The sequence below is a fragment of the Marmota monax genome, unplaced genomic scaffold (assembly GCF_021218885.2).
Source record: "Marmota monax isolate L192 unplaced genomic scaffold, Marmota_monax_Labrador192_F-V1.1 WCK01_AAM20220418_F8-fsc00029, whole genome shotgun sequence".
NCBI lineage: Eukaryota > Metazoa > Chordata > Mammalia > Rodentia > Sciuridae > Marmota > Marmota monax.
Genome location: NW_026693024.1, coordinates 8,252,839 through 8,276,688, shown reverse-complemented (window position 1 = coordinate 8,276,688; position 23,850 = coordinate 8,252,839). Strand labels below are relative to the sequence as shown.

Below are 23,850 nucleotides of genomic sequence, written 5' to 3'. Positions count from 1 at the left end.
TCAGATGTTTATATAATTATCTGTAGTAGTTAAACATTGGAAACTAAATTTTCATCAATGGGGGCTAGTTAAATTATCAGGACAGATGTAAAGTTGACCCGTAGCTTTATGTATTATGGTGAGCTTTTGAATACTTTGTGTCTTCAGTGACCAGCATTTTTAAAATAATTATTAAAAACTTTCTCATTTTGAAAAAATAGATCATAGTATTTTAGTGTTGATCAAGGTCTAAGATACTATATTCTACATTTGGAAAAACAGATATCTTAAATTACATAAGGAGATCCTCCTTGGATTTCACTGGACGTTTTATTCCTTATAATAAATTTATACACAAAAGGCACATTTTTTTTCAGTTAACTGGACATTTTAATGTTTATACCTGGATCAAATAGTGGTTCCATTCCATGTTTTCTGAAGAATCTCCATACTGCTTTCCAGAGTGGTTGCACCAATTTACAGTCCCATCAGCAAAGTATGATTCTACCTTTTCCCCCACATTCTCGCCAAAACCTGTTATTGCTTATATTCTTGATAATTGCCATTCTGACTAGAATGAGATGAAATCTTAGTTTGCATTTCTCTAATTTCCAGAGAGATTAAAACATTTTTTTCATATGTTTGTCAATTGTATTTCTTTTTTTATTTATTTATTTTTTTTTTAAATTTTTTATTGTGGGTTGTTCAAAACATTACAAATTTCTTGACATATCATATTCCACACTTTGATTCAAGTGGGTTATGAACTCCCACCTTCACCCCATACACAGATTGCAGAATCACATCAGTTACACATCCCTTGATTTACATATTGCCATACTAGTGTCTGTTGTGCTCCGCTGCCTTTCCCATCCTCCACCCTCCCCCCTCCCCACCTCTCCCTGTATTTCTTTTTTTATCAGAAATTTATTAGTTGCTCAAAATATTACATTGATCTTGACATATCATATATCATACATTTGATTCAAATGGGGTATAAATTCTTATTCCCACGTGTACAGACTGCAGGATCACATTGGTTATACAGCCACGTTTATACATACTGCCATACTAGTGTCTGTTGTATTCTGCTGCCCTTCCTATCCTCTTCCTATCCCCGCTCCCCTCACCTCCCCTCCCCTCACCTCTCTCTACTCCATCAACCGTAACTCATTTCTCTCTCTCTCTTTTTTTCCCCTTCCCCTCACATCCTCTTATATGTATTAAAAAAGGCACATTTTAGTTAAAAATAGTACTATCAGAGATGACTGGGGTTGAAAGTTGTCTGAAATTCTATGAGAAGTAGAATCATAAGAAGATTTGTGAAATATAAACGCAAGTGAATCATGCTTATTTTTTAAATATATTCTTAATACTTTTAAAATGTAATTAGGAGGAATGGTCTAAATTAGTAACAAGTCTAAAAAACAGATTTTAATAAGCTGTATCTGTTTTTATTGTACTTCCAAGTACATTCAACACATGGGACAATTCTTAAAAAGTATTACTGAAGGGGCTGGGGGGGTGACTCAGTGGTAGAGTGCTCACCTAGCACACACAAGGCACTGGGTTCGATCCTCAGCATCACATAAATGTAAAATAAAGATATTGTGTCCACCTAAAACTTAATAATAAATATAAGAAAAAAGTATTACTGAATAGAAGTTTATAGTCAACTGACTTGTTTTTGGTAGTGCTTGGTACTCTACCACTAAGTTACATCTCCAGTTCTTTTTGAGACAGGGTCTTGCTAAGTTGCTTAGAGCCTTGCAATTTGAGGCTGGTTTCTAACTTGGGACCCTGCTGCCTTGGCCTCCTGAGTCACTGGGTTAATAGGCACGCACCACCACACCCAGCTAGCTAACACTTTAGTAAAAGATAAGTGGATGTTTTTTAGGGTACAGTTTATATCCACACACTTGATATACTATTTATTTATTTTGGTCTTGGAGACTGAACAGAGGTGCTCTACCACTAAGCTACATCCCCAGTTTTTTTTTGTTTTTGTTTTTGTTTTATTTTGAGATAGGATCTTGCTAGGTTGCTGAATCTGGCCTTGAACTTGGGATCATCTTGCCTCAGCCTGTCATGTCACTGGAATTATAAGCCATCATGCCTACCATTTGATACACTATGATTAAACCAATATTTTCCTCAAAAATTTAAAATAGTTTCTTTTTATTTTATTTATATTAATTACTAAACCCTTTCTTAGATAATATTGAAATAACTGAATAATCCTATGAATTTCAAAAATTACCATTTAATGGAATCAGATGTCAGCTCATTACTAGAGCTCTGATTTATATATCTTTAATGTTAAAAAACTAGACTAACAACTACTCTAATGCTATTTAGACAAGATTTAACATCAAAGAATTATCAGTAATATGCATATATATGTACTCTCAAGTATTCTTATGTTTATAGTTACATGATCTGACTTACAAAAACACCAAAATATTGAAATCGTAGGCTATTTGTCAGTGTTGTGACTCAGGAAAGATACTAGTGCAAAAAAAATTCACCTGTGCAAAAAAAAAGCTCATATAATAAGAAAATTATGTAGCAATGAATGTATATCTTTAGAAGTTTACAATGTTTGAAGTGTTAATATTAATGCCCTTTACTTTATTAATGCAGAATGAAACAAAAAATGCAAAGAGGGAAAATGAGTCTAAACCCATACTTTCTGAAGATATTTATAGCACTCGAGACAGTTCAGGTGGTAAGTATCTCTTTGTTGGCAACATACAAAACAAAAACAATTTTTGTACCTGTGATGATAATAATAATATGTACTATGCTAAGCAGTCTATATACATTTATTCACTTTATATACATTTATTACATTTAATTTACAAACCTATGAAATAGGAATTTTAAAAAATTCAAACAAGGGCTGTTTTATCTCCATTTTACAGAGAAAGAGAGTAAGATTCAGTAACTTGCCTACGGTCATGTATCTTCAATTAAGCTATGATTCAAGTCTATTCTGACACTAGAATTATAGACTGTACAAGTATCTTAAAAGATATATGTTGATATAACTAAAAATCTCCTATTCTAGCCTTAAGTTGATAGATGAAAGCTACAGAGTTAATCATATAATGAGAAACATAGATCATATTTAGTAAAGCAAATCCAAATGCTGTATAGAAAGGTCTTTTTATTTTTAATAATTATGACTAATACTAAAAAGATTTGATTTGTCTCTTTATTTTTAATAATTTTGCATTATTGAAATTATAGAATTCAGTATGTGCAGTTGTAAGAATAAGAATTAGGAAGGAAAAGAAATTTTTTGTAAACGTGATTTTTCTACAGAGAAAATTAATAAGAATCTATGAATATTGGAATCAATACAAAAGTTTAGAAAAATTGATGTAAAAGAATAAATGTAAAACAATAAGCAATACAATGTACCAGCATCAACTTATTTAAAAAATATTTTTTAAAAAACTTTCTAGTAGCAGCTCAAACTGAGGTACCTAAGAATAAATCTAAAAAAATGTATAAAGATTTCTCTAGAAGTTATAAAACTTTCCTGGAAGACAAAATATAAATGTTTCATGTTCAGTATTATGAAGATAAAATTTTACATTTTCCTCAAATATATGAATTAATGCCATTTCATTTTTTCTAAGTTGGTCCTAACTCCCATTTAGGAGTGAAAAAAGTTTTTAAAAACCTAAAAACCAAAAATAATTGCAATTTTGGAAAAGAAGATGTAGGAGACTTGTCCTGCCATATAACAAGATTTATTATAGAAGTTTTAGTAAATTAACAATTATAGGCAGACAGGCAACACAACAGTGAAATAATAAAAAGTCCAAAAATAGATCCGCTTATGAAAAATGGACACTTGGTATCTGATAGAGGTATTATTATAAATCAGAGAAAGAATGGATTAGATCATCAATGGATTAGATAATTCAGTTCTCCTCAAACAGTTGACACTTTAAAGAATGTAGGAAATGATTAGAACCTTAACTCACACCAAATACAAAAATAAATTCCACATAGATAAAGACCTACATGTGAACTAAAAAGTTCTAACATCTTAAAAAAATTTAGAAAATGCCATTATGACAATAAGAAAGGAAAATATTTCTTTCTTATTTATTGCTATTGTTTTTGTGGTACTGGGGATCAAACCCACAGCTTTGCACATGCTAGGTACTGTACCACTAAACTATATATTCCCAGCCTTTTTTTTTTTTTGGTTCTGGGGATTGAATTCAGGGGCACTTTTTCACTGAGCCACATCCCCAGCCCTTGTTTGTATTTTATTTAGAGACAGGGTCTCACTGGTTATTTAGGGCCTTGCTAAATTGCTGAAGGTAGCCTTGAACTTGAGATCCTCCTGCCTCAGCCTCCTGAGCTGCTGGAATTATAGGCATGCACCACTGTGCCTGGCTCCCAGCCCTTTTTAAAATTTTATTTTGAGTCAAAAATTTCCCTAAGTTGCTGAGGCTAGCCTTGAACTTGCAATCCTCCTTCTAAAGCCTCCTGCCTTGCTGGAATTACAGGTGTGTGCCACCACACTCAGCTTCTTTCTAATTTTTTTAGACATGTATTAAAAATTGGCAGTATGCCCCACTGAAAAACAGTATAGCATTTCATTTAGAAGTAGTACTCTAGAATCTGAGCTCTGTGACCTTAGGGAAGTGACAATGTCTCTTGCATCTCCGTTTCTTATTATTGTTTGATCTTATTTACAAATAAGATTTGAGTTTCTGGGCTGGGGTTGTGGCTTAGTGGTAGAGTGCTCGCCTAGCATGCATGAGGCACTGGGTTTGATCCTCAGTAACCCGTAAATGTAAAATAAAGATGTTATGTCCACCTAAAACTTAAGAATAAATATTTTTAAAAAAGATTGAGTTACAAATAAGATCAAACAAGTTTTTTTAAATGTTTGCTGTTATTGCTACTCCATGTGATTTTGCATCCTTTTGAATCATTCTGTAATTAAAATATTTTAAAATTATAACAGAATTTTGAAGATATCTTGGAATTTTTTGTAATGGTATTTGACCAAAATGATAAAAAATAAAAATCATGCTTTTTCTGTGGCATTTAAGGACTTCTTTCCTCCATGTAAAAAGTTGCTGTGTTTAGTTTGCTAGCACAGTCATGCTTGAAATCCATGCAATGAATAAGGTTGAAAGATATGTTATTTCTAAAAGGCTTCAACAATTTATTTGTTAAGTATAACATTTATCACATGAACTGATGGTCAATCATTCTTTCTTTCTAATGAGATATCAACATTGGAAGTTACTCACAGAAGATTCAAATTGAGCCTATTAACACCTGCATTTCTTCGTTGAGACAATTTGAACCCATTTGCAAATTTCATCAGCTAGAAGCATTTAATGATGAAATGACAACATTTCAAAATCTAACAGAAGGCTTTTCTTACATGGAGAAGCCAGAATTGCAAAGCCATGTGTATAATTATGCAAAAGATACCAATATAAAGCAAGATTTATGTAAGGAAGAAAATCCAATGGAAACTAGCATTTCTGCAAATAAAGACCAGCTTGCTCAAGAGTGTGTCAGACAGTCTCCTCAAAGTCCACATCTACTCCAATGCAATGGAGAGACACTGCAGTTTGTGGAAAAGTCACTGGCTAAAAGCACAGCTATGGAATCTGCCTTCAACCCTAGTCAACCTCAGAGCTTTTTGTATAAAGAAGGTGTCCTCAGAAATTATGAAAACCCATTTTTTAAGGAGAATAGCTTTAGGCTGCTTGATCAGAGAGTTAATTATAAAACAGAAGAGGTAAGATTATTAAAGATAGTAAAGACTGTGGAACATTCAAGGATGTTCAGGTTTTGGTCTGTTTTTAAAAACATATAATTTAGGCTTGTCCAAGTAGCATTAAATATTAAATCAAAGAATTACATACAGCCTATAGCATCTCATAGGACATTGAATGTAATATATTTTTATATCATTTGAAACAAACTAGTTGAAACTCATAGTTTGCAATGAGGGAAAAGTTGAGAAAAGGCAGGCATGCAGAAGTATTGACTAAATTATTTGACAAGAAAAGCTTAAGATTTTTCTATATGTTGAACTTCTGTGGACAAGCAAAGAATACTAACTTTTACCAGAGTGAAAACATTATCTTTGTCACACATGTAGTATCCCCAAAGCACTGAAGATACCAAGAGTATAATTTCTACATACTGTCTGAAGAAAAAAATGAGTTGTAAGAACTTGTGTGGGTAAATAGAATCCAAGCATAATATTAATACATAGTATTAATAACCCCCCTTTCGGTATGAGTTTGATAAGAAAAGCTGTGACTGTTATTTCATTTATTAAGTATGAACAGTGTTTTGTTTTTCATTTATTTGGAAGTAGATGGCTACATTTGAAAAAGGACTTTCCTGGGTTGGGGGTTGTAGCTCAGTGGTAGAGTACTTGTCTAGCAAGCTTGATCCCCAGCCTTCCCAAAATTTTCCCATATTGATTTCTGGAAAATAACATTTAAAAAGTCTGCTTAATTAGGGTTTTTCAAAATTGCTCCTTCCTCTTTCTGTTGCATTGTCATTTCTCAACCATTCAACAGATACTCGGGCATCTTTTTTGTACCAGGCCCTGGCCTATATCCTAGTTATGTCCTGGTTACAAACAAACAAGAAATATATTTGGTTCTTGTCCTCATGAAAATAATGTCTTAGTAAGGGCTGGGATTGTGGCTCAGCAGTAGAGTGCTTACCTAGCATGTGCGGGGCCCTGGGTTCGATCCTCAGCACTACTTATAAATCAATAAAATAAAGGTATAAGAAAAAACATCTTAGTAGAAGAGATGGTCATTAAGCAAATAATCACACAAATAAAGGTATTTTTTTATCAATGATAAAGAGCTGTATTGAAGTAGATCAGTAGGACACTGACGTGGTCAGGGAGTCCAAAAGGTGTGGTCATTAAGCTCTAAAGAGTGAGTGGAGGGATCCATTAGCCTACCATGGGTGGAGAAACAGTCCATGTTCAGGTAACAACATCTACAGAACCCCTGTGGCTGCAGGGAGCCGGGTACTTGCTAGGACTTGAAGGAAGCCCAGTCCAGGAAACCCAGGGTTGCAAGGGCAGGAAGGGTGTGGTGGATACGGACGGAGGAGTGGCAGGTCAGGTGTCCAGGTCATTTAGGTCTCAAAAAGTTACTTGTCTTTATCCCAAGTAATGAAAATTCATTAAGTCAGGGGTCGAGTTGGTCTAATACCACTTGACAGGTATCTTACTGAGTTTTTAATGTCATATTCATTTTAGTGTTTTTTTTAACCACAATTTACTGACTATTAACCTCTTCCCTAAAACCTAGGTTGTGGCCATAAAGTCAATCATGAGGTTTGTTTGCCTACCATTCTCATGGTCACAGAGTTGTAGCACAGTGAGGTGTAATGGTCTATATGAGGAATTTTAAAATCTATTCAAAAAGGACCTTGTGTTCTTTAGGGAAATTGATACATTTCTTTGTTTTATTCATTTAAAGTCAAAGCATATTATATGTGTTAAGAGAAGTTTGCATGATGGAAAATGGTGAAAGTATAAAAGTATAATTTTTTGTTTTGTCAAAATAAACACAATATATACCTGTACCATACAATTACTGCTTGTGTTCTGTTGTGCTTTAGGTGATATACATACATTCAGCAATTCATATTTAGGAGTTAACTTTGTTAAGTAGATATTATTGGAAGTAGGTATTATTATTGTTATTTTATAGTTGAGGAACCAAACTAGTCATTAAGAATTCAAGGCCTGGGCTGGGGATGTGGCTCAAGCAGTAGCATGCTCACCTGGCATGCGTGGGACGATGGGTTCAATCTCAGCACCACATAAAAATAAAGATGTTGTGTTCACTGAAAACTAAAAAATAAATATTAAAAAAATTCCCACCCCTCTCTCTCTCAAAAAAAAAAAAAAAGAATTCAAGGCCTGCTTTGGCTGGCTGATAAAATGACTGAATGCAATGGAAAGAGGAACACTCAATCTTGAGAAACTCTAACACTAATTGAATAAATTTTTAAAATGCTGTTTTCCAGAAATCAACATGGGAAAATAAGATTTCCCCCCACTTCTCCCAGTCCTGGGTATCAATCCAGGGCCTCAAGCAAATGCTCTACCACTGAACTATATCCCTAACCCAATAAAGTTCTTTTTCAAATGATGCCATCTACTTCCGAATAAATCAACAACAACAACAAAACCCTCTCATACTTCTAAATGAAATAAAATAGCCATAGCTTCTCTTGTCAAACTCATGCTTAAAAGGTGATTTATTGGGATACTTGTACTTTTTCATATTTATTTTATTTACTGTAATTTACAGACTGAAGTTTCTTCAAAAGAAATACAAAATCCTGAGGAGATTCCTGAGATGTCAGTCAGTCAGCAGGAAGAAGCCATAGCAGGAAATGCGGAAAGCCCAGAGATTGTCTTAAGTTGGTCTCCAGGCATCTCCAAGAGTGGGGGAAATTCTTGGGAGAACTGCCTGACACCTGACACAGAGCAAAGCTTGGAAGGCTTACAGCCTTTAGAAGAGGACATGGCTTTAAACGAAGCCTTACGGAAATTGAAATACACAAACAAAACACAGCAGGTGCAGATCCAGGACTTCCAGTGTAAGAACCTGCATTTAGAGAAGAAAGTTAAAGAACTAGAGATGAAGATTACCAAACAGCAGGTGTTCATTGACATCATAAATAAGCTAAAGGAAAACATCGAAGAATTAATTGAAGACAAATACAACATAATCCTAGAAAGGAATGATATTAAGAAGAAATTACAGAATTTGCAAGAGATTTTAGCTAACACCAAAAAACGACTTCAGGAATCCAGGAAAGAGAAGGAAATCTTACAGCTAGAAGTTAAAAAAGTCAAGGTCGGTTATATTCGTTTGCAGGAAAGGTGCATTACTGAAATGCAACAGAAAAATAGATCTGTAAATCAGTGTATAGAGATGGACAAAACGTTAAGCAAGAAAGAAGAGGAAATAAGAAGGCTGCAGCAACTTAAAGGAGAAATGGAGAAAGCTACCACTTCTGCTTTGGACTTGTTGAAAAGGGAAAAAGAGACCCGAGAACAACAGTTCTTGTCTTTACAGGAGGAATTCCAGAAACATGAAAAGGAAAACCTGAAAGAAAAACAGAAATTGAAATTGAGAATTGAGAAATTGATTCCTCAAGTTAAAAATTTGCTATTCACATGTGAAAAAGAAAAGGCCAAGAATTCACAACTCCAGCAGCAGATCAGTGGAGTAAAAAATGAAAATGCAAAACTTCAGCTGCAGGTTTCAAAGAGTGTCCCTAAATTTGAGAGAGCTCAGCTAATGGAGTCATTAGAGGAAATAATGGAGCCAGTTGTTACCAAGGTACTGATGCAGATTCAGAATCTCCTAACATAGAATTCCAAAAGTTTCTAGTGGTATATTGATTGATGTACATGTAGACATGGTATTATTTATATGTAGTATTTGTTTGCAGAAACAGTTATTAACAAAAAAGAGAAACAGGAAAATGCACCACAGGTTTGAAGAAGGTTTTTTTGGCTTATAGGTACTCACCTTAAAGAGTAGCCATTCTTGTCTTCTTCTGAGTATTTTGGTAGAGGTGACATCCTGGGAATTTTGTAACCAATCACCTGAAGCATCTCTCAGAAGTTACCTTTGAGAAAGGATTTTCTAAATATTGCTCTCCATCCTAAACAGCTATAAAATGAAATAATTGCATATTTGGTACAAGGTAAAACAAATGTTCTAATTAAAACATCACATATTTATTTTTTTAAATTATAAGGCATTTAAAAATACCATCAGAACCTCATTTTAATATGCGTAGAGATGTAGTTTTTTTTAATATCTGCAGTTCAAAAGACTTTTTTAATAGCCAAGAACCTGAAAGCACATCCAAGGAAAAGATAATTTTCACCAACTGGAGCAAATCATAGGCCTACCTTAAAGTATACGAATCTTTACTAAGTGTAGTAAAATCTTAGTAATTCTGACTTCTTAAAAAGCTAATTAAACTAGGGAAATGTATTTTTAAAAATTTGTTATAACAAATATAACTGAGCTGAGCTGATATGTTGCCTTGAAGATGTCCTCAGCTCACTTTCTCTTATGAATCTGTAATCAGTCTAAGTGTTTGCAAGTAAACAATTTTTTTTTTAATGGTAGTGGAGATTGAACCAAGGGCCTCACATTCATGAAGCAAGTACTTTACTACTGAGCTACTACCCAGTCCCAAATAATTCTATTTTTAAGGATTCTTGTGTTTTAAAAATTCTAAGATTATCTAAATCAGTGGTTCCAAACTTGAATACATATCCTGGAAGACTTATTAACAGACTGCTGGTCCTTGCCACAAGAGTTTCTGATTCAGAAGGCCTGGGATGGGGCTTGAGAATGTGCACTTCCAGCAAGATCCCAAGTCTTAATGCTGCTATCCAGGGATCCCATTTGGAGAACCACTGACGTAAGAAGATGACCTTAACTTTAGCTCCTAACCAAATCATGATACCTTTTGGATTGATAAACTCTGAATTAGTTTAACTATATAGAGGTTTAACATTGTATACAATTTTTTCTTAAGCATCCTCTAAAAAAAAAAATCAAGTTCCTTGTGTTATCTTCACTAGTGAATTTATTTAATATCCGAAATTTCATACTGGGCTTTCAGTTTTGCTTCTCACTAACACTAGGTTCATTTTTTCAAAGTATAGTTCAGGATCATCTGTGAAAGCAAAAATATTTTGTTAATAATATTAAGACATTATTGCCTTTTTCATTCACTTTTTCAGTATAGGTTTTTCCAGAAGCTATGTGACATGATATTGTATTTGTTCTCAGGGCTGATTGGGTATGTGAAGCAAATATGGGAATCCTGCTGTCTTATTAATATAACATTTATATATATATATATATATATATATATATATATATATATATATATACACACATATACTTGCAGAATGGGCTAAGGTTGTAGCTCAGTGGTAAAGAGCTTGCTTAGCATGTTCAAAGCCCTGGGTTCCATCCCAAGGACCACACTCACACAGAGAAAATTGGCAAAAATGTAAAATAATGCCATTCTTTTCAGTATTTGTTTTTAATTTTGAAAATATAATTTTAATTAAATATTTATGTTGGTACACATGAAGTGTTATTAGTTAAATCACCAAACAAATATTCTAAAATATTCTTAGTTATAATTTCTAATACACTAAATATTTTTTTAAAGAGAGAGAGAGAGAGAGAATTTTCAATATTTATTTTTCAGTTTTCAGCAGACACAACATCTTTATTTTATTTTTATGTGGTGCTGAGGATCGAACCCAGTGCCCCGCGCATGCCAGGCGAGCGCGTTACCGCTTGAGCCACATCCCTAGCCCCTACACTAAATATTGATAGCTAGAAACTACATGATCAAAAGGTTTTGGGGGTCCTCAATAATTTTTAAGAGTACACAAAAGCCCCAAGGAAAAAGAGTTTAAGAACATCTCTCAAAGTTTTTAAGAGTGCTATTTTATTTAGCATTTTACTGGGGCTGGGGTTGTGGCTCAGTAGTAGAGTGCTTGCCTAGCATGTGTGAGACACTAGGTTTGATCCTAAGCATCACATAAAAATAAAGATACTGTATTCACCTAAAACTAAAAACAAAAATATATTTTTTTAAATTTTACTTAAAAGGTAATTCAGATTCTTTGTCTTTCTTGTGACATATCTGAATTGTGTACATGTAGGATGCTGAGATGGTACCTTGTAATTTGTTACTGAATTGCTCACCTTATGAAGAAGAGGGCTTGAATACTACAGATCTGAAAACTCCTCAGCTGACCTCCAAAATTCATAGTCTTCTGACTTTGATGGTAGGACTTCTCACATGTCAGGTAATTTTAAAAATCAGATTCTTAGTTGGAAAAAAGTATTGGGGTTGGACTATACAAAGAGAGTCAATAAAATAAATGTTTAGCTCCTAATGGACTCTCAACAAGTATTTACTAACTTCCTGACATGTCATTGGAGATAATTATATTTATTGAATATATATATTGAATCAATATAGATCCTTCCATATTAACTCTGTATGAGATCTTGTGAAGAGTATTTGAAGAATGGAGTTCAAAATGATTTTATCTCCTTTGGTTTGGCCACTTATTTTGGAAGGGAGAGTTGTTTCATTTGCTTTATTTTTTTCCTCCTTTTAAGTTGATAAAAAATACTTTAATCTGTTTCTCAAACTCTACTACCCTTAGGACATCACCAATCCTGATGCAGACCATTGCAAAGAAAGTGAGAAAGTTAATGACATAATGCTGCAAAAATTGAAGAGCCTTCATCTTAGGAAGATAGATTTAGATAAAGAGGTATTATATTTATTCTTCATTCTAATATTGTATTAATTAATGGGAAAAAATGAGGGTCACAGAGAAGTCACTCCTAAAATTCATTTAAGAATTGTTTGGGGAGATAAAATTAGCTTTACAAATTAATTAAGTAGATAAAATGTTCAATATTTGACTTGTTTCTTAAATTTAGTTTTTATTAGAAAATATTCATCTACAAAAAATTTGGTATGATTATTTTTTCAGTTTTACATGGTACTATTAATTACTGAAAAATAGTTTATTTTGATATGGTTGTGGTTTTAAACTTAATCACTTGGAGTAGTGGAAACATTAAAAAGAAATAATTTTATTTCTCAGATGGGAATAAGAGTAAGAGCAGAGGGCTGGGGATGTGGCTCAAGCGGTAGCGCGCTCGCCTGGCATGCGTGCGGCCCGGGTTCGATCCTCAGCACCACATACAAACAAAGATGTTGTGTCCGCCGAAAACTAATAAATAAATACTAAAATTCTCTCTCTATCGCTCTCTCCTCTCTATCTTAAAAAAAAAAAAAGAGTAAGAGCAGAGGTTTTGGAGTTTCTTCAATTCTCTTGGTATGGTACAATGATTGAGGGATAAGAATAAGAGAGTGAGTTAAATAGGGAAGATGATAACAGGATGTTAAATTGTGCTATTTTTAATCTGAAAGGAATAAAGAAATGACAATTTTATCTGGCTAAGGGAGTAAAACATTCAGATATGAATTTTGGTTAGCAACAAAGTTTTGCACTTCTTCTCTAAATTAATATGGTAGAAAATATGCTATAGGTATTCTGTGGAATCTCTGTCTTCTAGCTAATCTGTAAAAAAAGGATCAAAGAATAAGCACAGCCCTGCAGAGGAAATGTTAGCCTCCAATTCTGTACACCAGGTCTTCAAAACCTTAGTTTTGAATTAAGGATGTTATGAAAATACAATCTCAGATATTTATTTTCTTTTGGTGAATTTCTGTGTAACTACCGAAATACTGACAGGTGTCATGATATAATGTCTTATATTTATATAGTTTGATTCAGACAAAGGTGGAAGGAGAAAGAAAGAGGACTGGCTGGGGATAAAAATGATGCATGATTGACCATTAGCTATTGATTGGTTTGTTTTGGGTTTTGAAGGACAATTTTTATTATTTTTAGGTACAGAAACTCAGCAGTCTACATTTAATATAGTTTCTTTAGCTTCTGCCTTGTCCAGTTGGCAATGTGAGCCGCAGATTTTGGATCCAGGATGTTGCCTCTCCAGAGATGGTAGATCTTATCACATATTATTGTAATTCCACCAGCTTAGCCAGAGCTCTTTGTTTACCTGTGTGAAAGCAACAGTGGTTGGTGCCCATCTTCCTGTGGGCTCCGTGTCCCAGCTTGGCCTTCCTCTTGATGCAGTTAGGGAACTCCTGATTTGTAACACAGGGCAGACAGGAAGAAACCAGCTGGACAGCATCCATGGCCATGTGCAGTCACCACCAGCTGAGCCTTCCTGTTCTTCCCCAGTGCTGTGGTGAAAGGATTAATCACTGCTAGAAGGACTACAGGTTGTCTTTTTGGTGGAAACATCCCTTTTGCCAGGAGCTTTCTTCTCGGCCCAGGCCAACAGTCTGCTTCTTCTTTTGCTTTGTGTCTGGTCTGCATTTGTGGGCAGCCTAAGCAACTGTGCAGCAGGTTGGCAGTTCAAGGCCTGGTGAGCTAGCTAATTGCAGGAGGCACTTTGAGCTGCACATAAAGGAGGACCCTTTGCTGTTACAGCTGGATGTAGTGGGCCATTCGACAAAGTGGGAAAGTGGGTGAGATCCTTTTTGAGCTGGATGTCTGTCCAATGCCAAAGTTTTTAGGACTTTTCTCAAATAAGATTTACCACCTTCTTGGTTCCCTGCTTTTTTCTGATATCAGGAGTTGGGGCCATTTTCTTCCCCTTGACCTTTTTTTGGCATCCTAAATGGTTGGAGGAGAGAGCCAGTGGCTATTGTTAGTTACATAGGGGCTCACTATAGTTTTTTCTCTATTTGTTGTAAATAATGGAAATATTTAATAATAAAAAATGAAATTTTGGACAGCTCTACCTCACTGATATTTGAAGAGTTTGAATATTGAATATTAAGATTTATTATTGCTATACTGAAGGAACAAATGAACAATTAATAACCATCAATTACAATCCAGACAAAACTGTTTTTTTTTTCTTTTCTTTTCTTTTCATTTTTTTCTTAGGCACCAGGGATTGAACCAGAATCTTGCACATGCTAAGCAGATGTTGTATCACTAAGCTACACTTCAGTCCCACTTCTTTTTGCTTTAAAAATTTTAATGAGGGAGGGAGAGAGGGGATGTGTTGGGGACTGATAATAGCTAAATTATATTGTTATATTGTGTGCAGGAACATTTTGTACAACTATAATGCACCAATAAAAATGTGGAAAGAGAAGAATGAATGGATGAATGTCTTTTAATGGCCAGACGTTAATAACAATTGAATATTAGGATGAGTCCTCCATGATCACCCCTAGATTTAATGATTTGCCAAAGTTCTCTTAGGACACAGTGTCCAGTCATACCCACAGCTGTGATTTATTAGGGCAGAAGGCTGCAAAGCAAAATCAGCTAACAGAAAGCCCTCCATGGGGGAGCATAATGTAGGGAATAGACTAAAGCTTCCCAGAGTCCTCAGGAGTCACCAGGAAGTCCCAACAATGAGTTGTGACTACAGATGTAAAGTGTTATCTACCAAAGAAGCTCATTATAAAGAGCCAGGCCTGGGATTGTTGTTGTTTATTTTCTTTTTCTTGTAGGAGCTGTTCACATGGGCACCCTCTGCCTAGCACATACCAAAGTTTCAGCTCCCAGCAAGAAAGCAAGTATTCAGTTTAAACCACATGCTTTGGACAAATAGGTTAGACACAGTGAGCCATTCACATCAGGAAATGGTGGAATCTCCCACACTCCAAGATCCCAGATGCCGTGCTGACAGGCCTACATAAGCCTAGCAGTTTTTAGGCCTAAGTGTGAACTCTTTTCCTCTGAAGAGCTGTAAAAACTGCTTATTTTTTCGAGAACAAAAGTTAAACTGTGCAAGGTTTGATGATTTTATCACAAATACTATAGAATGCAGTTTTGTTTTCTCTCCTCTGAAATATAAAATGCTTTTTTTTTCTTAGCTACTGAAACATAAAGACAGAATTACAACCTTTAGAGAGTTAATTGCTAATGAAAAAGCATTTCAAGATCACCTTATTGAGGTGAGTTTAACACTTACTATGCATTTACTTTAACATACAAAAGTATAATTTCAGATATTTGTGTTCTCTTGGTAAATTTGTTGAATTGAAATCTTCTTGCTTTAAGTTCTGTGCTCTATGATTCCAGCCATTCATCAATCATTTTTTTGAATTTTAAATTACTAAAGCACATATTGTTAAATGTTCCAAGGATTGTGTAAGTTTTGAAAATGAACACAAATTCATTAAATCCCAGGTCACAGATTTTGATTCTGATGAAGCCAAGAATATCCAAGATGTACCTCTCTTATTGGGAGTCAAACTGGATAAGTACCACAGTCTAAATGAGGAGCTTGACTTCTTGGTAAGAAAGACCTTTTGTTGCTTTGCTATCATTTTTATATCCAACACTGCTTTATTCCTAAGTTTAAAAAATTATCAACCTTCAAAAATTTGCTTGTTAAAATGGTCATGTACTGGCACTGTGACAGTATTATTCACCCATAGAATTAATGTATTTTTATGTTCTAGTTTTAAATGTCCAACTTGGTTTCTGTTTAGACTTATCAGATTTACATAAAACGCAAAAAACAAAAAATATATGGATGAGGCATATTTATGTTGGTATATATGCTACCATAATAGCTGTGTACACTAATCATAATTAGGAAACAATTTTCATAGTTTACTTCAGGTTGCATGAAAAAAATAAAAGGAAAAAAAACAGGGAAATATGTTAGGAGAAAATGAAAATATGACCTTGGTATCTAGAACTATACTGGGTATTAGATGACACTGTGATGACAAATCTAGAATGTGAGGGATTTTAATAAATAAAAATTAGCATGAGAAAAGAGGAAGGGAATAACAGTTACCAACTAAAAGAGACTAGAGAGTTGAAGGACAAATCCACCCAAATGCAATGTGTGAAACCCAACAAAGTAGCTATAAAGATATTTGTAAGATAATAGCAGAAAATAAAATTGAACTCAGTCTGGGTATTAGATGATTAAGGTGTTATTGGGACCAGGTACGGTGGTACAAAACTGTAATCCCAGCAACTCTGGAGGCTGAGGTAGGAGGACTGCAGAAAGCACTGGGCACTGGAGGTGTAGCTGAGTGGTAGAGCACTTGCCTTGCATGTGCAAAGCTCTTATTCACTCCTCAGTGCTAGGGAAAAGAAAAAAAGAATCATAGGCCAGAACATGAAATATATTAACTTTTTTTTTTCTTTCAGTATGGGGATTGAACCCAGTCTTTTCTATTTTACTTTGAGACAGGGTCTTGCTAGGTTGTCCAGGCTGGCGTCAAACTTGCTATCCTCCTGCCTCTGCCTCCCAAGTAGCTGGGACTATAGGTGTGCACCACTGTGCCTAGCTAAACTAAACCTTTTTTAAAAATTGCAGTTATTTATACAAGGGAGAATATTTCTGAACATGGAATCATCAAGGACAACTTACTTCATACAGAAATCAAATATGTCAGTGTATTGATTATACATGGAAAAGGAAGGGAAGACTTAGGGCTGACAAATATTTGTATGTACTAAGGTGTTTTTACTTGCAAAGCTGTTTCATGGTGTAAGATCAGTGAAAAAATAAAACCCCATTATAATTCCTGCTTATCTGTTCTATGTGTAATCTAGTCAGGATCTGATTCATGATTCACTTCATGGTATAACTCGGTTTAACCCATTAAGTCTCAAGTTTTCAATTCTGCAAATATTTCAACAAAATTGACACAGGTGCCATAAAATAGGTTAGAAATAGTAATCTAGACTTTATATATCCTTTATATACATATTTTAAACATTCTAATGACTTCCCTGCTATTTTGCTCAAAAAATAAAACTCTAAAAATATTTATTTTAAAAGTTATGGTAAGTAGTACATTAGTTGCACAATTTAGGTTTTTATAGATGTCCCATCTAGGACCATGGGATTTATTGAGTTAAGAAAATATTGGAATAAAGTAAAGCTCACTGTCCCCATTAGTTCTTACGCCCATATGTAGCGTTCATGGTAGTTTCCAAGTTAGTATTTTTACTGATGTTTTTTCTTAGATCACAAAATTGGGAGGTCTTCTGGAGTCAAAAGAAGTTCACTGCAACCGACTCATTGAAGAGAATGATAATTATCAAAAATATTTAGGCAACTTAATAAATAAGGTACAGATTTTCTTACAGAAATATTTGCCTTTAAAAATTATATGAGGCGGGAGTTCATAACTCACTTGAATCAAATGTATGAAATATGATATGTCAAGAACTATGTAATGGGGGCTGGAGATGTGGCTCAAGTGGTAGTGCGCTCGCCTGGCATGCGTGCGGCCCGGGTTCGATCCTCAGCACCACATACAAACAAAGATGTTGTGTCCGCCGAAAACTAGAAAATAAATATTAAAAAATTCTCTCTCTCTCTCTCTCTCTCTCTCTTTAAAAAAAAAAGAACTATATAACGTTTTGAACAACCAATAATAAAAATTTTTAAAAAACAGCGTTTGTCAAACCTGACTCCATTTAAATAAAAATTTTATTATTAAAAAAAAATTATATGAGGCCCTGAATTTGATCCCCAGGACCACAATAAACAAATAAACAAACAATTATGACAGATATTCAAATAATAGAATTTTGGAACTAAAAAGGACCTGATATTTGAGGTAACCCAATAATATTCATCCCGTTTACTTCATAATGGCATTATAAAATGCTGCCATTAGCCTTTCAGCAGGAATCTAGCATGTGTATATCCTGCTGTTGGCAAGTTAAAGTTTTTGTATTGCTACTTTGTTTTCAGAGTAATTATGAATCTTGCCAACTTAGTGTTCTAGTTTACTTTTTAAAAACTGCATTAACTTTAACCACATAGACTGTGATTCTGGCATGTATGAAACTTGTGTGGAAGACAAGTGGGTCGTAGTCAGCTCACTATAGTTGTCCACATTTTGGTACTTCTCTTTTCTGGCATGATGAATAGGCGTGTTATAATTCCATTGTTATTCATAGATCTCAAAATATGAGATGTTTTGTCTATTGTAAAATTTTCATCCAACAATTGAACTTCAACTGGTAGAAATTTTAAAATGAGTAAATAAAATTAAAACTAGGCATAGTGGTGCATACCTGTAATCCCAGTGACTTGGGAGGCTAAGGTGGGGCAACTTTTGAGGCTAGCCTGGGCAACCTAACAAGATTGTCAGCAACTTTTAGTGAGATCCTGTCTCAAAATTAAAAAAAAAATTATAAAAATAAAAGAACTAGGGCTAGAGTTGTGGCTCAGTGGCAGAGTGCTTGCCTAGCACGTGTGAGACACTGGGTTCGATTATCAGCACCGCATATAAATAAAGATCCACCAAAAACTAATAAAGTTTTTTAAAAAATTGTTAAAAAAAATAAAAGGAGTGGACATCTATCTCAGTTGTTCAATCCCTGGTACTAAATAAACCAGAATTTATCGAAGAATAACTGCTTACCTTATTTTTTCAAGGTTACTTCATATGAAGAAATTATCAAATGTGCTGATCAAAGGCTTGAGATATCCCACTTCCAAATAGCACAGTAAGTTTATAAAACTCAATTTTTAATTTTATGAATATTTACTAATATTTTATTTTACTCTCTAGCTTCTAAATTAATTTTCTTTGACTACTATAAAGAGGAAACATGCAATTTTATAAATCAGACCATTCTTCATTAATATAGCTAGTCTGCTTAACCTGTGTTCCATCATCCTATATATAGGACACCTATAAAATTTTAGTTGAGCAATTTTATATGTGTCCCATAAAATTTTATAGGTTTTTATACATGCTCTGTATATCAAACAATGAGACAAAATGGGTTTTAACATTCAGACTATTTGAACAAGGTTGAATAGCCAGATTTTCATTTTCCTGTCTTAGAACTGCTTTTGGTTTTAAGGGAATTAGTGAGAAACATCTAGCAATTTTAGAGTATATTATCATAGTATTCAAATAAAATAACTTCCAATGCTTAGCATTTATTCACAAAAAGATATTGAATGCAAACCTTATATATATATAAGTACCAAATCAGCTCATCAGAATTAATTCAGCATAAAAGTCTCCAAAACTAATATTCTTAAATTTTGCAACTTTCCACTGACTTATTTTTTTTTAAAGAGAGAGAGAGAGAGAGAGAAAATTTTAATATTTATTTTTTAGTTATCGGCGGACACAACATCTTTGAGCGCGCTACCGCTTGAGCCACATCCCCAGCCCCTTTCCACTGACTTATTATTCTTACTTCTAATATGCTTCTCCCTCTGTCCTTCCCCCAATTTCATTTATCTCGACATAACAAAAGGTTTATTCTTAGATAGAAAGCACTTTCCCTACCTCCAAATTATGAGCTTCCTATTGGAGTTTTCCCCATAAGATAACAGAAAATGTGGGTACTGGTAACTTGGAAAATTAGCTTTTGTTTTTCACTGTTGTTTCTTAGCAGAGTGAATAGTAAACAATTTTCCCGTTTTTTTTCCCACACTAATGCAGGTAAGTTTTAAGGATGGAAAGAATATTTTATACTCAAGAAATAAAGTTAAACTCTTCCTCAGCTTATAACCAAGAAAATTCAGCCAATGTTCAATAATGAGATATCAAAATAAAAAACAAGATTTAAAAACCAGCATCAAACTGGGCGTGGTAGTGCATGCCCGTAATCCCAGTGATTCAAGAAGCTAAATCAGCAGGAGGATTGCAAATTAGACATCAGCCTCAGCAACTTAGCTAGGCCCTAAGTAATTTAGTGAGACCTTGTCTCAAAATAAAGAATAAAAAGGGCTAGGGATGTGGCTCAGTACCTGGGTTCAATACCTGGTACCAAAACAAAACAAACCACCAAACAGTATCAAACTATCATTTTGGCCATGTTGCTTTACCCACTCCCCAGTTTTTTGTTTGTTTGTTTGTTTGTTTGTTTGTTTTTTTATGGGGTGGTACCAGGGATTGAATTCAGGAGCTCTTAACCTCTAAGAAACACATTCCCAGCCCCCGCTTTTTTTTTGAGACAGGGTCGTGCTAAATTGCTTAAGGTCTCACTGAATTGCTAAGGCTGGCTTTGAACTTGTAATCCTCTTGCCTCAGCCTCCCAAGTGCTGGGATTACAAGCATGTGCCACTGTGCCCAGCTACCCTAGTTATTTTTAAAATAAAAAAAATTAAATGTATGTTTCAGTTGAGTGATTAACCCAGTTTGTGTTGATGAAGAAACGTGGCATCTGAGTTCTACAAGCTTTATTAAAAGAAGGGTCAAGTATGACTGTTTATTAGGATCCTCTTGAATGTATTTTAAAAAATAACAGTGACTAGGCCCTATCCTAAAACTCCATTGCACTAAAATGTTAGATGGAACCTGGGCATTAGTATATTTCACAAGCTGTCCAAATAATTCTAGTGTCTGGACAGATTGATTACTACTGCCAGATATCATGTGAGTCAATTTGCTTAAATGATCACTGTTGTAATACATTTTTTAAACCAAATATGTCCATGATGATATATTTTGTTTAAGTATAGTGAATTTGCTTTGGTATCATTAAAAGGCATATTCTGCTTCAAAAATTATGAAATATATCATCAGAGCAGTGTTCTTTAACTTGGCTTTAGTTTGTTAATTCTGTTAAACTTTAGCAGTATTTGAGGTATTATTCTCCAAATACATTCATTGACTATGCTGTAATTTTTCAATTCACATGCCTTGGATTTTAGATATGGCTGTTTACCTACAAAATCCACTAATGCATTTGATTTTTTTCCCTCCAGTGCTAGGAATTGAACCCAGGAGCACTCTGCCACTGAGCCATCATCCCCAGGCCTTTTTAAATAGCAAGGTAGCTAAGTTGCTCAGATTGGCCTTGAACTTGTGATCCTCCTACCTCAACCTCCCAAGTAGCTGGTGAAAGGCGAGTGACTCCCCCAAGACAGAAATTCATCCAAGAGATTTTATTGGGGGGCTGCCTGAAGGGGAAGAAAGGAGAGGAGAAGAAGCTTGCTTGAGACTGCAAGCTTCAGCTTAAGAATGGTTGCTTTGGCGATGTGGCGGGTGCTGATTGGCAGGGTGACTCAGGAACAGGCTAGTGGACACTGTGTCCTGAGAGGATTGGTCGAGAAAACTTTTGACTTTGGTGTCCTTTGGCTTGGTGCCCTTCGGCTTGGCGCCCTTTGGAGAGGAGGGGGAGGGGTAATGGATTACATGATGTTCTTCTCCAGAGATGGAAACTTAATTTCAGTGGGGAGTTAAGTTTCGATGGGGGAAATAAAACCAAAAGGCAAGTCTCCCACACACCCAACAGCTAGGATTACAAGAGTGTACCTCTGTGCCCAACTGAAATTTGATTTTTCTTTTTTAGTTGTCAATGGACCTTTATTATTTATTTATTTATATGTGGTGCTGAGAATTAAACCCAGTGCCTCACACATGCAAGCGCTCTACCACTGAGCTACAACTCCAGACCCTGAAATTTGATTTTTTAAAAAAGACTAATATATATGTATATTATGTATGTGTATGTACATACACACACACACACACACACACAGAGTAAAGTTTATTTATTTATTTAGTTGTTTGTTTATTTATTTATTTTGTATTAGGGATTGAACCCAGGGGTGCTTTACTACTGAATCACATCCCTAGTCCTTTTTATTTTTTCAGTTTTTATTTTGAGACAGGGTCTTGGTAAGTAGCTGATGATCTGATGTTCACTAAAGTGTATATGTAACCACACTGATCTTTCTGATGTTAAATCTGATCCTGCCAGTTTACATCTTAAAACACTTTGAGTTGACAGTAAGTTTCCATCATTTTTAGGTGAAAACAAAAATCCTTTACATGGCCTACAAGTTCCTTCATTATCAGGCTCCTGCCTACCTTTCCAGGCTCATCTCACTAACCCCTAGCTTACTGTTAACCACACTGGAGATATTATAGTTTCTTAAATGTACCTCCTGATGTTAGCATGTGTTGTTCTGCTTAAAGTGGTCAGGCTCACCACCTCAGTTTTATCTCTGCTATCCTTCAGATCTCTGCTCAAATAATTTCCTTAGAGGTGCATTCACTGTTGTGAGTCTGAGTCAGGTAGTTTTTCCACAATACTACTAAAGTTCAAGTGGCCATGCTTTCTCTGTTAACACCTGTGGTCAGGTCTCTTTCACGTGTGGAAATCTGCTCCATACCTTCATGTTTCTAGAAACTCTCCCTATGAAATTGGAGACTTGTTCACTTCCCATTACAACTATCATCCTGGTGAGAGGTGGATCCTCTAACAAAAATGTCCCAGCTCCAGCATGATTCCTCACTCCTCAGTACTTTAGAATGTATCTCTGAAGAACAAGGACCTTTTCTCACACAACCATAATGCAATGATTAAATGCAAATCATTTAACAATCATTTGATATCATTTACTATAAGAATAATAATTGAGGGGCTGGGGATGTGGCTCAGGTGGTAGCGTGCTCACCTGGCATGCGTGGGGCGCTGGGTTGGATCCTTAGTACCACATAAAAGTAAAATAAAGTTGTTATGTTCACCGAAAACTAAAAAATAAATATTAAAAAATTCTCTCTCTCTCTCTCAAAAAAAAGAATAACAATTGATATGTTAAAACTCAACTATATAAAATGTAATTATAAGTTGGTTATAAGTTTATATTCAAATTTCACTCATTGTTCCAATAATCTCCTTTCTAGCAGTTTTTTTCTCAGTCCTAGAGCAAATCCAAGATCCTTTGTTGCATTTAGTTGTTATGTCTAACTCTGATCTGAAATATTTCCTTAGCCTTTTTGTTTCTTTTCTTGGCATTGGCAGTCTTAAAGATCTCACGTCATTTGTTTTATAGAATGTTCTTCAAGTGAGGTGTGTTCCTTAAGTAACTGATCAGTTAATACCACAAAGAAAGCACTTTTTTTTTGTACCAGGAATTAAACCCAGAGGTGCTTAACCACTGAGTCGTATTCCCAGCCCTTTTTATATTTTATTTAGAGACAGGGTCTCACTAAGTTGCTTAGGGCCTTAATAAGTTGCTGAGGTTGGCTTTGCACTTGTGATCCTCCTGCCTCAGCCTCCTGGGCTTCTGGGATTACAGGTGTGTGCCATTACACCTGGCTTAAGAGAGTACATATTGACACCAGTGTCCTCTGGTGTGGTACAGTGGGTGATACAAACATTGCTTACATTAACTTGCTACCCAACTTGCATAACCTGAATAGACTCTTGAGGAAACTACCAGACTTTCTTCCCTTTCA

The 23,850-nt window shown here is 34.9% G+C and overlaps 1 protein-coding gene across 3 annotated transcripts in view; it reads left to right on the top strand.

Annotated features, from left to right (window-relative positions):
- Positions 1-23,850, top strand: part of Cage1 (cancer antigen 1) — a 41,308-nt gene that overhangs the window by 3,182 nt on the left and 14,276 nt on the right. For all 3 annotated transcript variants that reach the window (XM_046453427.2, XM_058582387.1, XM_058582386.1), the window contains exons 3-11: positions 2,623-2,707; positions 5,244-5,767; positions 8,328-9,368; positions 11,738-11,884; positions 12,251-12,361; positions 15,526-15,606; positions 15,842-15,949; positions 17,648-17,752; positions 19,074-19,144. In XM_046453427.2, coding sequence (XP_046309383.1) covers positions 2,623-2,707; positions 5,244-5,767; positions 8,328-9,368; positions 11,738-11,884; positions 12,251-12,361; positions 15,526-15,606; positions 15,842-15,949; positions 17,648-17,752; positions 19,074-19,144 — 2,273 coding nt within the window. The remainder of the gene's footprint in view (positions 1-2,622; positions 2,708-5,243; positions 5,768-8,327; positions 9,369-11,737; positions 11,885-12,250; positions 12,362-15,525; positions 15,607-15,841; positions 15,950-17,647; positions 17,753-19,073; positions 19,145-23,850) is intronic.